This window comes from Castor canadensis, chromosome 5 (genome assembly GCF_047511655.1).
Source record: "Castor canadensis chromosome 5, mCasCan1.hap1v2, whole genome shotgun sequence".
Lineage (NCBI taxonomy): Eukaryota > Metazoa > Chordata > Mammalia > Rodentia > Castoridae > Castor > Castor canadensis.
The window spans coordinates 168,247,625-168,263,209 of record NC_133390.1 but is presented as its reverse complement, the minus strand read 5'-3'; the positions used below and the strand labels follow the sequence as shown (position 1 = coordinate 168,263,209).

Genomic DNA, 15,585 nt, shown 5'->3' with positions numbered 1-15,585 from the left:
AACCCTGCTTCCTCCCCTGAACTCTGTGCCTCACAAGACAGGTGCTACACCCCGAAGCCTGTGGTAACATCAACTCTGCACTTTTCAGCTTTGTCTGTAAAACTGCTTGCAGGGGTGACCCCAGGGCCAACAAATCTGGTTCCACATAAGCACAGGGCGCAGCTGTGGTCCTTATCTCCCCAGAGGTATCCGGAAGTCCCAGCTATGCTGCAAGATGATTCAGGCCCTAGATTCCTCCAACCTACTGAGAACAGGCAGAGGTCACCAGGAACCCAGCTGTGTGGAGATCTTGGGGTGGGGTGTGGAGACCCAGGGCTCATAAGAGCCTGGGAGTGGTCCCAGAAGTAGCTCCAGGCAGCTTCCTCTGCCCTCAAGACCCTCACACATTATTGGTGGGGGTTCTGTATTTCCTTTTACAAATGAAACAAGGCAGCAACAGGGTCAGTATGGGGTTGGAAAGGCATGGGCCTATTTACAGGGGACATGGAACGAATCAGAGGTGGGGAGTAGGAGCAGGGAGGGAGAGCCCTGCTAGAGCCATTAATATTCCTATGTCACTGGCAGCCCAAGTCTTGCTGCCACCCCAGCGGAGGGTCCTGGAGTCCACTCAGCCCCCAGAGGCCTGAGTCCCACCATCCATACAGCACCCGTGGGGCTCCTCCTCCCCGCAGGTTGTGTTAAGTGGGATGAGGCTCATGGCTAGGGCCCTGCTCTCTGCCTGAGTCCCGGTCCTTGGTCTCTGAGGACGATGAGGAAGAGCTGGAGCCATGGCTACGGCCTGACTGCCGGTAGGCAGTGGTTAGCTCCTGCAGACGCTCAGGTGTTGGCCCCCACTTGGTGAAGCCAGGGTCATTCTGTAGGAAGAGCACGGCTGTGTTGTGGACGGCCTTGTAGTGCATTTCCTCCCTGTGGGTAAAGGAAACTGCTCAGGGTGGGGCTCAGCCTGGCCTGGCCAGCCCGACCCTCCTCCTTTCACTGCCTCCCTAGCACCCACTTCTTGCAGATGTGCTGAGAGCCACTGCGGTACTCGTGCTCAAAGGCAGGCAGGACCAGCTGGTGACGTTTGAAGCGGCTCTGCTCCATGCGGGTGAGCGCTGGTGTAGGGGGATCCCGCCACTCTGGGATGAACACGATGAAGGACAGGGGCTCTGGTGAGCTCTCCAGCAGTTTCTGTGGGAGGTAGCACAGGCTTAGGAACCGCCCTCCAGGGGGGTGGCAGTTCTATCTGCCATGCTTCCCACACCCCCAAGCAACACACCCACCTCAAAGTGAGAGACCATAGCATCCATGAGCTCCTCACAGAATGGAGGGTTGGCCTCAAAGGAACCACTCAGCGGGGTAAAGTCCAAGCAGGGCCTGGGGACAGAGGTGAATATTCTAAGTCCCAACAGGACCCGGCAAGAAACAGGCTGCCCCTACCCCTAGGCAGCCACATCGAAGAGATGACCACAGTCATGCCAGAGGCCCACACTCGCCTTAACTTGTTCTTGGGCAAGGAATGATCATGTCCATTGAGTGAAGGACAGAGGCTTGGGGGTGGTGTCCATATCCACCAAGCTGAGGACTTGGAATTGAAAACCACCATAGCACAAGCCACACCAAGGGCGTCCCTAGCTGAGCACTGGGTCTCCCTTCTGACAGCCTAGCCACTTCTTCCTGCTAGAGACAGCTTACCTCCTTTCCTTTCATCTGTGCCCATCCCCGCCCCAGCTAGTTTTGAGATCTCTGAGGTCTGCCTTACCATTTCTCAGTGTCTGGGACCAAGTGGTCCTATTCTAAACCTGAGCTAATTCACTGAGAAGCCCACAGACCAGTTAGGTGTCACATACCATCCCACAGGGCCAGGAAGGCTGTGATTCCCTGAGGTTAAGCATCATGTCCCAAGGTCACACAGCTGATAAGTGGTCTTCACTACCCCCAAGACTACCAAACCCTGAAGCATTAGGAAGCAGCTGGCTGAGGTGAGACCTATAGTCTAGATACAGCTTCCTAGGCATGGGTAGAAGGGGCCCAGCAGCTCCTGGCTCTCACCCTCGGGAGCCAAAGTAGCCATCTGTGTCAGGGAAGGCAGAACAGTATTGGCGGAAGTAGCAGTTGAGGGGTGAGGCGAAACACTCAAAGCTGACACCAAAGAGTCGGTGGAGGACCTCAAACACATGCACAGGCAGTGATCCTTGCAGGCCAGTTCCCTCATAGAGGCCCACGCCGAACATCATCTGCACAATGGCCACAGTCAGGGTCAGACTCAGTCTCCCTGCTCCCTCCAGGGGAGCCCTCCCTTAGCTGCCCAAGGCCTTTACCTGGTACCGTCGGAGAAGACACCAGACTCGGGGCAAGAACCTCTCAAAGGCAGAGTCATCGATGCAGCTATAGCGGTAAAGGAGCCACTGCGGAACAGAAAGTAGTTTCAGCAGTGGTCCTACACCCTTATCCCTGACCACCTGCTAAGGACTCTGGGTCAAGAAAAATCTCAGAAAAAAAAAGAAAAAGATCTCAGGCCCCAACTTGTGCCATCAGCTAGGCCCCTTCTACCCCCAGGCTCTTACCAGCTTACTGAAGTAGTTCCGGCTGACCTTGACCATCTCTCCCTTATACCGGATGCAGACCACATTATTCTCCATGTGCATCTCCACACTGGGCATGGGGGGTGCAGATACAGCTAGCCGCACTGGGTAGCAGTACACCAGGCGGGGCTCCATTTCAGAGGCCTCCACCTCCTCTGTGGACAGGGAAAGCAGTGAGGGGCCACAGTGTCCCAGACAGCCTTGGCACGTACTATGTGCCAGGTACTTTGTACCAAGTGAGAGAAGTCTCTTCCGTGGATTAGTAAACTGTGAGTTAGACAGTTTCAGTAATGAAGGGAACAGAAAGCCATTAGAAACAAAACAAATCCATGGCAACTGGCAGGGGCAGAAACTGGTGTCAACATGCTTGGAACTGAAGCAAACCCCATTTGCCATGCTGTGGGCCTGGTAGACAAGTAGGCTCAGGCATATGAATTTTGCATCATCTTAACAGTTAGGCTACCTTACTTGGTGATCTTTAGGAGGTAAGCAGTTTGTGTTCCCTATGATACTATGAATACTCACAGTCCTGTGGTCAAGTATCACACCTCAATCTGGGGAAAGTGGGGGGACTTGCAGAGAATGGATGTAAACCCTGGTCTACATAACTAACTGGCCCATCTTTCTCTATCAACTTCTGGCTCTTCCTTTCTCATCACTTCTCCTTTTCCCAGAGTGCTGACACTCTCTAGCCAAAGGACACACCAGGTCCTGTCCCCAAAATCACTGGGCTCTCCAAACCAGTCCCTAACCTTGAGGCTCAGCCTCACTTGTTCCTTCAATCAGGACCTGGACGCACAGCTGATGGCACTTCAGCTGGCTTCCTGCCGCCTTGCCCCTACCTGGAATGTTGTTTTCCTTGAGGATGGTGAGGTGCTTCTCTCGGATCCGTTTGACATACTCCAGGGAGATGTGGTAGATTTTACTGCAGATGCCTTCCACAGAATCCTTGGCTGCAGCCGAGACATGGGGGCCACACTGCCTCCGCAGGTGCTCCAGACGGTCCTGGAGAAGACTCCTGATCAGGACATTTTTGGAGGCCAAAGGACATCAGCAGGACTAGAAGGCAACTACAGGGCTGTCGGATTCCAGCAGTCCTGGTTTTGAAACACCCTGCTACTTACCTGCTTCTCTGAATCTTGCTCCTCAACTACCAAGGGAATATGAAACACTAAAGAGGGCAGTCTGAATGTTAAGTGTGGTGGTTCCCCTTCAGGATTTGCCAAGCCCCTGGCATGAGTGCTCAGTAAATGCCAGCAGTGTCTGCTGGGTGAACCCATTGCTAATTCATGGAGAAACAGATGAGCCAGGCATGGTCCCAGCTCACAGCATCTGCAGTTTACCAGGGAGAGATGACTACAACACAGGGAACTTGGTGCAGATTTAAAAGTTGAGCTTTTAGCTACTTGCAAGGACAACTATAGGCATTTGTGATTTTGCTGAATCACTCCTGTGGAAACTGAAGAGTGAAAATGAGTCACTCTGGCTAGTGAGTACACCTACCTTTGTCACTCTCTACGTGTCAAGTACACAGTTACTATCGTGAAGTGCGAAACCTTGCCTCTTGTGAAAAATGGTCCTGAAAAGAAAGCCCATTGCTAGTGCTGGTGGAGTGGTTTAAGAAGTGATAGGTTCTGACCAGACAACAGAATTGTCTGGACATATCAGGAGAAGGGAATTAAATTTGAAGGTGGCTCTTAACTGTAATATGGACAAACACACACATAAGAAAAAGCAGTTTGGCAGTTTACCAATCTGTTTCTGAAATCTTCTCAGGGGAGATGATGAACATTCATTAAATTGAAAAGGCAGCTACTTGTATGTGGCCAAGATTAAGACCACATTAAGAATATTAATGAAAATGATCTTTGGGAGAAAGCCAGGAGCTTGGGTAAACATCTCCATAGTCAGGAGTCTAGGGACTGGTAAAAGGCAAGGTCTGCTGTGGGAGCCTTAACCAGCCCAACAGGCACAGGAGGCTTCCTGGAGAAAGCAGTCACAGAACCTTTCAACTGGCCTCCTTATGGGGCCCACTCACCATGTAGTCCTCCTTGGAGGCTGAATGGTCCTTTCGAAGCCAGCTGAAAGTGTCCTCCACGTTCCACTTTACCACCTTCCTACTGTCTGGGGATGCACTCCTGCAAGTCAAGGGCAGGAGAAAGGGCTCAGCTGTGCATATGGATCAGCTATTCCGGTGTCTGCTCCACCCTCTTCCCCTCATTCCATTTGGCTGTCATCTAGGCATTGGCCTCTAGGCTTACATCCCACCCCTTGTTCTGTCTTTGGGAGCAGGAGCAGCCCTGTGTGAGCATGGTCCAGATGGCCTTAGACCTTCCTCTTTGGTCATGGACCTGCTTCAGAGGGCAGAGAGCCAAACCTGGACTCGATGAGCCGCCTGGCAGCCTCTGCGTATTTGAAGAGCAGGCGCTTGGCTTCCTCCCGGAACTTGATTCGGGATAACCTGATTAGAAAGTGGGCAAAGTTAGAGCCCTTTTACACAACTGAGCACAGATACCAAATGGCCCAGCTGTGGAGCTATACCTGATGGGAATGTCATTCATGATTTCACGAAACATGGAAGGTGACACAACTGGTTCACAATTGCTCGGCAACAAGGGATCAGATCCTTTGTCCACCACCTTTCGCTCAAGCATCCAGCGGTTGAAAGACTCCCGAGGAGGCTCAATTCCTGCAGGATGAGAGCTGCTGAGATCCACGCTTCAGCACACAAGAGAGGCTTCCTAGTACCCCCATGGTTATTTTCCAGGCTGCATCTTCCAAACTATATTCTGAGAATCACTAGGGGGTTTCTCTGTTGTTGTTCTCGTTTTTTTTTTTTTGTTTTTTTTTTTTAGTTATCAGGGTCTCATATATCCCACACTAGCCTCATTACTTGCCATCCTCCTGCCTCAGGCAGATGTGTGCCACCATGTCTGGCTTGAATCACTGAGTTTCATAGTGTTAACAAGTGCTAATAAGGGAGGGAGGAGTCTATAGTTCAGCAAAGCCAAGAAGGCTTATTTATAAAAGTTAAAGGGTTAGAGGCGTAGCTCAAATGGTAGAGCACTTGCCTACCCTGTGCCAGGCCCTAGGTTCAATCTCCAGTAGGAAAAAAAAAAAAAATTAAAAGCTGCAACTTATTGAGTGCTTATCCATTTCACTTACTACTTGGAATAATCCTGTGCACTATAGATATTCTTGTCTTTATGATCTTTTACAGACACGTGAAAAGTGTTGACAGTGCCTGGCAAACAGCTCTAGCCACCCTTTCTGTAAGATCGGTTACTGTCCTCATCTTACAGATGAGAGAACCAAAGTACAGAGTAGTTAAGCGAAGTGCCTGGGATCACAGAGCCAGCGGACAATGGAGCGGGGACTCCCAACAGGTCTGCTCCCCTCCGCAGCACATGCTCTGAAGCACCAAGCTCCCTCTGCCATCCCCAAGCCTACCTGATGTAGTCCCAACTCTTGCTAAAGCGGGAGGGAAACCGTGAGGGCTGTGGCCTGGGGGCAATTACCCTCCCGCTGCTGGCACAGCTCCCGGTAGTGCTGCCGAAGCTTCAAGATCAGCTGGGAGCGGAGCAATTCCACTTCAGGATGCGGGGGCAGGACCTCCGAAGGCCCCCGGTGCTTGATGACAGCATTGGTCTGGATATCCAGATCCCAGTACACCCTTGGCACACACAGGAGCAATTAAGATACCCTGCCCTCCACCACCATACCCCAGAGTCCCAGGCTGGCAGGCCATCACCAATGGCGCCTGCAAGCCAATCCACAGGGACTTACTCAGTGGGCCGGAGGAGGGCTGCCTGCTGTTTATCTTCAGGGGATGCACCCCAAATCTTCAGTGTGGGGGTTCCTGGGACACTGGGTGAGCTGGGCACTGACTGGCCTGTGGGTGTCACAGGGATTTCAATCTGGAACAGAAAAATCAAAGGCATTAGTTCAGGAGACAGCAACCCAAATTCAGCACTGCTTCCTGGTGAGCTGCAGCCCAGGCCTCCCTCCTGACCAGCTTGCTGATGCCCAGCCCTTGTACAGGGCCTGCTGGCTGGCTGGCTGCCTGCGATGGCCACTTACCAGGCATGTCCTGAGACCCCACACACTCACCTTGGGCTTCTTCACACCATTGCCACTTGGCTGCTCTTCCGAGAGCTGCCGCTTTCTGGACTTGTTCTCAGCCGGGGGGGTTTCCACCAAGCTTGAGTCTTGGGGCAGTGGGGTCGCATTCAGCCCCAAAGGGTCCGACTGGTGGAGGGAGACCAGCAGAGTTGCAACTGGGGCCAGCAGCTTAGGCACCCCAGTAATTCAGAATCTTCTTGCCCACCCACCCTACTCTTACTCCTCAAAGAGCACAGAGAGCTGGGATGCAGGGGGAGAACACTGGGCTCTGCTCCCACCTGCCACTTGTAACTCTGCAGGCTCAGGTAAGCTTACCCCCCCTTCCTAATTCCCTCACCTTCAGAATGGCCACATTAAGCCCTACTTCACCACTGAGAAGATTATGACACGAATCAGTGAGTATGACTTGCATAGCATGACATATGGCACAAGATCGACACTCAGTACGCTAATTTATTTTCCTTAAGAAAAGAATGAAAGTCAGGAATAAAAGAAAACTCAAGAAGTGCTTATTTTCAAAAAACCAAGGTTCTCTGTGAATGGACCTCCTCTGGTGACACCATGAGTGTGTGTGGCCCTGAAAAAATCCTGCTCTGCCTATGTTAGCTGTAAGGCCTTGAGCCAATCATTTCCCCCACTGAATTTCAGTGTCTTCAAATGCAAAATGAAAGTCACTTGCTTGACTATAGCCAGTAAAAGTTGTTACAGCTGCGAGAGACCCAAAAGCCAATATTCCCACCAGACAGCTCGTTCCTGGAATTCCCATCAAACTGACACTCCAGTTCCTAGAGTGTTCTTCCATTTCCCCTCTTACCACTCTCACTTAGTTAATCAGTTAAAGGCTGATTCTCAAGAACCTTTCCTGTCTCTTCCCCTTCCTCAGGCCAGGGTCCCTGATGTACTCCAATACCATTCTTCATACAAATCGACAAGTGTGATCCTACTACCACATGAGCAGACTGAGCACGCCACAGGGCATGGCGTATGTGTATCTTTTTGGCAATACTGGGGTTTGAACTCAGGCCCTTGCGCTTGCCGGGCAGGGACTCTATCACTTGAACCCTAGCCCCAGCAGGGAGCATGCCTATCTCACTTGCACAGGGCCCTCAACACGAAGCAGTTTTCTATTCCACACTATTAGATTTATCTGTTTACTTGTCAGTCTCTCATGTGAGTGTAGATTCCAAGAAAGCAAGGACTGTCTTGCTGGACATTGTATCTATCTGCAGCACAGGGCTAAACATATAGCTGCTCAGGGTACACCAAAGGAAGACCCACTTGCCAAAGGCTGCTCTGACTAAGGCTGGCACTCACAATCACATCGTGTTGGCCCAGTACAGGCATTTCCCACAGGGACTGGTTGGTGAATCGGTTGAAGTAGTAGGGACGGTTCTCCCTCCGGCTCCAGCACTTTTCCCAGCCCGCGTGCACCAGCTCCTCTGCAGACAAATGTGGAACATGGCCCAGGTCAGGCTGTTCTCAGATGCCCCTTCCTTCCCCACTGCTCTACCACCACTCCTCGTCAATACCTGGTAGATCCTGTACCAGGCGCATTGGCTTTGGAGAACAGGGCTGGCTGGAGGTGCCTGGAGAGTGACTCAGCAGGGACGCTTCTTCCCGAGGACTACCATGATTCTCATTGGCCATCTCAGCACCCACACGGGACCTGCCACACAGAGGACCAAAGCGTGTCAGCTCCATCACACCCACCAATTACAACCAAGGGCCCTAGTGACCACCCATAGATATGGAGAAATCCAATTCAATTTTGTCCTGGAGAGACAGCTGGCACCACAGAATGACCCCTGGGATCTAAGCCGTGGTTCTCTCAACTATAAAATAGGTGCCCTCCTGCTGTTGTCCCTCCCTAAAATACCCTTTCCTCAATTCTCTGCCTGGCTTGCCCCTGGGCTCACATACTCCAGGAAGCCTTCCATGACTGCTCCCTGCCTAGGTTAAGTGGTCCGAGCCCACTCAGTGCCATGACCACCACCACAGTGGCACTCAAATGGTTGGAATTAGCAACTGGGGTTGTCTCCTTATTTGGAACAGGAACTGGTCCAATGCATGTCTCACCAGAGCTCCATATGCTACCTGGACCCAATGGGAGCTCTACTAATTCTGCAAACATTTACAAAGCACCTAGAATGGCAAAGGAGACAGAACAGGGTCTGCCCTTGAGAAGCTACTCCAGCAAGAAGGACCAGTAATTCCCCTTAGAGGTGGGGATAGCATTTTACTGCTTCCATTCAGTGGAATCTCAGAACAAAGTGCAGCTGGGGAAGAGGCGTGGTATCTAACTGGCTGCTTCAAGCTACGCTGCATGGTAGGAAGCAGTCTGATACTAAAGAAACCAGGGCAACCAAGAAGGACTAACTCAGTCCTTCAGAATTCCCAGGTAAAAAATGACTTTACTAAGTACCAGCAAGGAAGCCAGCTCCTTCAGATTTGTTTTCACCAATTCCCCACTCAAAGCACCCCCAGCCTAAACCTCAATGACCAAAGTGGTTCCCAGCCCAGGGCTGTCAGACCCTTTGAGAGCCAAGTGAGATCCAACTGGTGATGCTAAAGTTGTTTTCAATATGTCACAACACCCACAAGAAATCAATTTCCCCACATAAGACCACAAAGGCAGATTTAAACATTAATTGTCTTTGCATGCTGAAATTTTACCAACTCATTGTGGCCACCCTGATTAGCTTATGCTGATCAGGAGCCCTGATTGGCTGTGATGAAATCATAGGAATCACTGGGATGTTGATTTTATTGTACTCAGTTATAGACAGCTTTGTTAATTTGGAAAGGGAAAAGTGAATGGTTCCTTCATTGGTACAGTACAGCAGGGGCAACAGAACATACATACACCAAAAGAGGGCCTTGATAACAAAAAGGCTGCGACTATTCCTTAGGGATGAGCCCAGGGGTTTCAATGAGGTCCCCCTTTCTCACCCTCTGGGGTCTGCAACACTAGCATGAGAGGGTTTTTCTTCTCCAGCCGGACTGACCCCACGTCACAGGATCCCACAGAAGCAAAGGGGAAGGCCTGCGGAAAGGCTCAGCACAGGTAGGTGGGCTGGTCAGCAGTGGAGTGGACAGGGGTCCTGGGGTCTCCTTGCATTGGCAGCTAGACACAAATAGAAGAAAAGAAAGTCACTGACCTGTGAAATGCTCCCAGGCAGAGAAAACAGCAAGTGGGGCAAGGACACAGCAAGTTGGGAGCTCCTAAGAAACACACAGGAAGGACTTGGAGATTCAGGGGATGAAAATGGTACTTCTCAAACTTTCCAACCAATAGGTTTGCTTTCGTGGGCATTTTTCTTTTCTTTTCCTTCCTTTTTTTTTTTTTTTGTTGGTACTAGGGAGTAAACCCAGGGCCTCATACATGCTAAGCAAACACTCAACCACTGAGCTACATTCCCAGCCCGAGTTGGGTATTTTTGAGATAGGGTCTTGCAAACTATTTGCTTGGGCTGACCTCAAACCTTGAGCCTCCAGGTCTCTGCCTCCTGAGTAGCTAAGATTACAGATGTGAGCCACCAGCACCCAGCTTTTTGTTTTGGCAATAACAGGCATCTGAACTCAGGGTCTGGAGCTTGGTAGGCAGGCACTCTACCATGTGAGTCAAGCTTCCAGCCTCTTCATGGGCTTTTGACCTTCATGGTTGCACAGATCCCAAGACCCACAGCCCACATGCTTGGTTTAATCTCTAATGTCATCATCTTGAGTTTTTGAATTTTTACCTTGCAGTGCTAGGGATCACAGCCAGGGCATGGAGCATTCTAAGCAAGCCCTCTAGCACTGTGCTGTAAACCCAGGCCAATTTTTTTTTTTTTTGGTGGGACTGGTGTTTGAACTCAGGGCTTCAAGACTGCAGACAAGGTACTCTACCCATTAGCACCTGGCTCTTGCCAAATTTTTTTGGGTTTTTTTTGTTGTTGTTGTTTTTGTTTTTCAGTACTAGGGCTTGAACTCAAGGCTTATACCTTGAGTCATTCCACCATCCCTTTTTGATGGTTTTTTCTTTTTATTTTTTATTCATATGTGCATACAATGTTTGGCTCATTTCTCCCCCTCTCCCCACCCCTTGATGGTTTTTTTTCAAGATAGGCTCTTCCGAACTATTTGCCCGGGTTGGCTTCAAACCCAAATCCTCCTGATTTCTGCCTCCTGAGTAGCTGGGATTACATGCATGAGCCACCGGTGCCCACCTGTCAAAATTTTTTTGAATGATGTCTCACTGTATTTCCCAGGCTGGTTTCCAACTATTAAGTTTAAGTGATTCTCCTGCCTAGTCTCCCCATGACTGCCACCAGATCCAGCTTTTTTTGTTTTTTTCTGGCTGCACTGTGGTTTGAACTCAGGGCCTCATGCTTGCTAAGCAGATGCTTTTACTGCCTGAGCCACTCCACCAACGGTTTTTGGGTTTCTTGTGATAAGGACTTAGGAACTATTTGCCTGGAGCTGGCTGTAATCGGGATTCTGATCTCTGCCTCCTGAGTAGCTAGGATTACAAGCTGAGCCACTAGCTTTTACTTTTAAATAAAAAGCCTATGTGTTCATTTTCCACACGGGGCCCCCCACAAATTGCCTAGCCATCCTTGCCAACCAAAGTACCCTTAGACCAAAAAAAAAAGTGAACATATATAATTGTGGATCTGGAGCCCCATCCCAAGCTACCCACGCAGAGTGAAAGCCACACTTCTTTGAAAAAAATAAAAACATGCAAACGCATAATACAGCACATCTCATCCACCTTTATTGAAAATGTTTTCCCAAGAAATGTCCTGTGATGGTGATGCACCAGGTAGATGCGCTTTGCACAAGACACACAGCAGAAAAGCTTTCATGTGAGGCCAAATGGGGACACTGCAGCATTTCCAAACCCAGCTGTGTATCAGAACCATCTGGGGGCTTGTAAAAAAAACCCCTCAGATTCCTGTACCTTACCTCACATCTTAAGGAGCTAGAAACGGGGAGGGGAGATACAAAAGAAATTGTAATCTTTAAAGTACCCTGAGAGGGGAAGAAAGAAAGATGGCTCACTTTTTTAAAAAATCTACACCATATTTGAAAACTTCACCAATGTAAACTGACTAGGGTCTGGGGTGTAGCTCAGTGGTAGAGCGATTGCCCAGCATGCGTGAGACGCTGAGTTTGATCCTCAGCGCCGCAAATTTAAATTATTTCTGAGACTCGGGTGCAGCAGGTCTGTGGATGAGGTACCACTTTGGGCTTGGGCGTACTTCCAGACCTTTTTTTGTTGTTGTTGTTCCAGGCCCTTCTGCAGCTTCCCAGCTTCAGAACCACTCGACCCCCCTGTGCACAGCATCCAGAATACTTTACAACCCACTACAAGACATCTGTTCTGGTTAAGACCTTTTTATTTTGCCTACGGCTTCCCGACCCCCACGAGCACCGCAAGGCACTAACAGCAGCAAAACCTAAGCACAAACAACTGCATCTGCGCAACCAAAGGAACCTACCAGAAGGAAAAAATCTGATGCCAGGATTGGAGAAAGATGGGGCGGGAGCTTCCCAGTAGCGTACCAATCAAAACGCTCCGGTCCAGTAGGGCGGAGTCACAGGGCTTGCGAAATGCGCAGGCGTGGGGGGGCGCACTCCAGCGCGCGTGCACCTGCCCCTGCCCCAGCCCCTGCGGGGGCCGACAGACTGGCGCGCGCGCGCGCGCCGGCCCATCTCCTGAGCTCCGCCCCCCGCCCCGCCGCGCGCTCCCGCCCCCGGGCTGAGGCGACTCAGAGTCGGAGCCCGACACAAAGGCGGCGGCGGCGGCAGTAGCGGAGGGACCCTGGAGGCTGCTCCGCCCGCGCTCTCCAGGCCCACTTCCCTCACCTCAGCCACCGGCCCGGCTGCCCACCCGCGGGCCTAAGATGGCGGCGGCGAAAGACACGGGGCAAGCGGCAGCCCCAAGCGGAAAGCACCGGCGGGGTCCACCGCCGCCTAGCTTCGGATTCCCGGACCCTGCCTTGGCTCGCGGCGAGACCATGGCTTCCTGGGGCTCTTACCTGCCCGAAGCGGACTCGAGGGGATGCGGCTACACGTTCTGCTCGACCGCCCGTTTTGCCGCCTCCGCCTCGCCCTCCCCAGTGCCGCTGCCGCCATCTTGTGTCCCGGGCCGGGACTCCGCGCTGCGCATGCGCTGGTACCGCCTCTGAGGGACCTCGCCGCGGCCGCGCCGCCATCTTGAGTGTGGCAGGGTCGGCTGGTGGTTCAGATCCTGCTTTCAGCCTTTTCCCCTTTCTCCCGTCCTTCCCTGCTATTCTTTGCGGCCCTGAGGAAGGGAAAACAGCTTTGGTGTCCTTGGGGTAGGGACTAAGAGAGCAGTAAATTCACAAGCCCGCTCCCCGCCTCAGTTTCCCCTGCGAACACACCCGGAGGGGCTGGAGAACCTGGTTTGACGACCTAGGGACGACGGTGCTGGTTTGGCATTTTCTGGGGGCTCGGGGTCGGTCGCGATACGGGGGCGGAGTCCTGGTGACGTAGGCTCAAGACGTGGTGGGCACCTGGGTCCTAGCCTCCGCACCGCTCTGCTGCTTCCGGCCAGGTCTTGGCGTCTCTGGGCCTCATATCGCGTTGGGTACCTGTATGTATGTGAGCCTTGTCCCCATGCACATCCACGCGGCATGCAAATCAAACATTATTCCATCGCGATCCTCCACAAGTTGTAAGAGCTGTTGAGTAAAAGAAATCCAGTCGCGCGCAAGGGGCTGGAAGAGTGCATATAATAAAAAGGGCTTTAGGCATAGTTGGCAAATGTTAAGCTGAAAGCCACTGGTTTACGGTTCACCAGCCTCACTGAGGCTGGAGGTGTGGCTCTGTAGCGGAGTGCTCGCCTGGCATGAGCAAGGCCCTGGGCTGGATCACCAGCTCCACAAGAACACCTGTGCAAGTCCTCACAGACCTCAAAGCAGCTGTGAAGTTTAGCCTTGCAAGCAGTCGACAGCTGTCAAGCTCCCTGCCTGAATCCTAGGCAGGATCCAACGGCTCAGAATAGTAGCTCCACCCACTTCTGGCCTCTAAGTGAGCTGACCACCCGTCTTAGCTGGGAAGAGGACAAGTTTGCCACCTGCTGTTAGCGTGGCTCCGCAGACGCTCCGGCTGCGCATCCTCACTGGTGTCCTAGACGCTGGCTGCCTCCCGCTTCGGGGGGGTGGGGTGGAAGGAAGTCAAGAAAATCGGAAGTAAACAATGTAAACTAGAAGATCACATCAGTCTGGTTTCCATATCCTTGCCCCTCCACCCCAGATGTGATCTTGAAAGAGCTCACTTAAACTGTTTTCTCAATGGAAGATGATAAACCCGCCCACCTCTTAAAGGTTAGGTGAGAATAACGGAGGTGACTCATAATGGAATGTATTCAGCACAATACCTGCCGTTTGAAAGCGCTTAACGTTAGCTATGATCGCCTCAGGTTTGTGAGATTTGCTCCAAATAGATTGAGCCCTCCAGAATTAAACTCCTCTGTGTAAGCATAGCTGCACGCTTCACCTGGGACAGTCTTGGCTTATGTCTGTTGTCCTAGCATAATCACCAATACTGCCTTCTTAAGAATAAGTCACTCTGCAACTGCAGAGTGCTCAGGCTTAGAAGCTCCCCAAGCTAGTTCGTATTTACACTAAAGTGTAAAAACCGCAGTGATTAACTGTTTTTTGCTGTTACGTTGTCAAAAGTATTTTCTTGTTCATTGTTAATTGGTAACCAAAGCACCAGACACCCCAAGTATCTATTCCTGAGTAGGAACTTTGTCAGATCTGCGCTTGAACAGAGGCTGGGGGAACAGTGGGGGAGATGAAGTAATTGTTCAAGTTCACATAGTAATTGGGATTTTTAAGCCCAGGGTTCCCAATATCCAAACACAGATTTCACTGGATTCCCTCTTATGGAAAAGAGAATCAGATAAGTCACCTCCAGCCCTGGACATTCCTTCTTCAATATCATGTGGGGTTTTTGTTTTACACCCCCCCCAAAAAATAGCAAAATGTGAGCTGGGCATAATAACTGTTCGTGTAATTGCAGCTAGTAGGAAGGCTGAAGGGGATCACTTGAGCTCAGGAGTTCAAGACCAGCTTGGACAACATAGTGGGACCCTGTCTTTAAAAAAATATACAGCCAGGCACCAGTGGCTCATGCTTGTAATACAAGCTACTCAAGAGGCAGAGATCAGGAGGATCACAGTTTGAAGCCTGCCCAGGCAAATAGTTCATGAAAAACCCTAACTCGAAAATACTCATTACAAAAATAGGGCTTCAGTGGCTCAAGGTGAAGGCCATGAGTTCAAACCCCAGTACCAAAAAAAAAAGTATACAAAACGTAATGTAAAGCATAGTGATTTCTCACAAAGTGGGTACTTGGTTAGCGTCACTCAGGCCAGGGAACTTTTAACAGTCAAGCAGAAGCCCTTCAAGCAGAAGCCCTTAAAGGGTAGTTGCTGTTCTACTTTTATGATTGGCACTCCTTTTATAGTACCACATCTGTCTCTAAACAATATGCTTCGCCTGTTCCTTAAGCTTTATATAAATAAATGAACTCACACAGTGTTTTTTGGTTTTTCTTTTTTTTTTTCAGTTTGGTTTCTTTTGTCCAGCATTGTGCTTGCAAGATTCACCTGTGTTGTTTCATGTAGCTACAGTGAGTCCATTTTCATTGCTGTATTCTATTTTCCATTGTGCATAGATTGTTGAGGAAGCTTGAGCCACACCTCCAGCTCCATAGGAATCTAGTCAGGTTTAAAACCCTTTAGTGGGGCTGGCAGAGTGGCTCAGTAGTAGAGTGCCTGCCTAGTAAGCATGAGGCCCTGAGTTCAAACCCCAATGCCACCAAAAAAAAATCTTCAATGTCTTCCCATTGACTACAGGATAAAGCCCCACACCCTGATTTAGCT

The 15,585-nt window shown here is 50.8% G+C and overlaps 1 protein-coding gene across 5 annotated transcripts; it reads right to left on the bottom strand.

The window, feature by feature from the left end:
• Positions 1–386: 386 nt before the first annotated feature.
• Positions 387–13,754, bottom strand: Pcif1 (phosphorylated CTD interacting factor 1). Of its 5 annotated transcripts, XM_074074871.1 has the most exons (18): positions 13,094–13,754; positions 12,710–12,975; positions 9,845–9,908; positions 8,216–8,352; positions 8,001–8,125; positions 6,675–6,812; positions 6,351–6,481; positions 6,083–6,237; positions 5,106–5,253; positions 4,942–5,025; positions 4,603–4,702; positions 3,407–3,569; positions 2,547–2,719; positions 2,301–2,387; positions 2,032–2,216; positions 1,263–1,356; positions 995–1,170; positions 387–906 (listed from the first exon to the last, which is right to left on the bottom strand). In XM_074074871.1, the coding sequence occupies exons 2-18, from the start codon at positions 12,804–12,806 to the stop codon at positions 678–680; spliced, it is 2,286 nt and encodes a 761-aa protein (XP_073930972.1). In that variant the 5' UTR covers positions 12,807–12,975; positions 13,094–13,754; the 3' UTR covers positions 387–677. The 5 variants fall into 5 exon arrangements, with proteins under 5 accessions (XP_073930972.1, XP_020023640.1, XP_020023642.1 ...); XM_020168051.2 differs by having other exon boundaries at positions 12,710–13,754; XM_020168053.2 differs by lacking the exon at positions 9,845–9,908 and adding an exon at positions 9,692–9,810 and having other exon boundaries at positions 12,710–13,754.
• Positions 13,755–15,585: the final 1,831 nt, after the last annotated feature.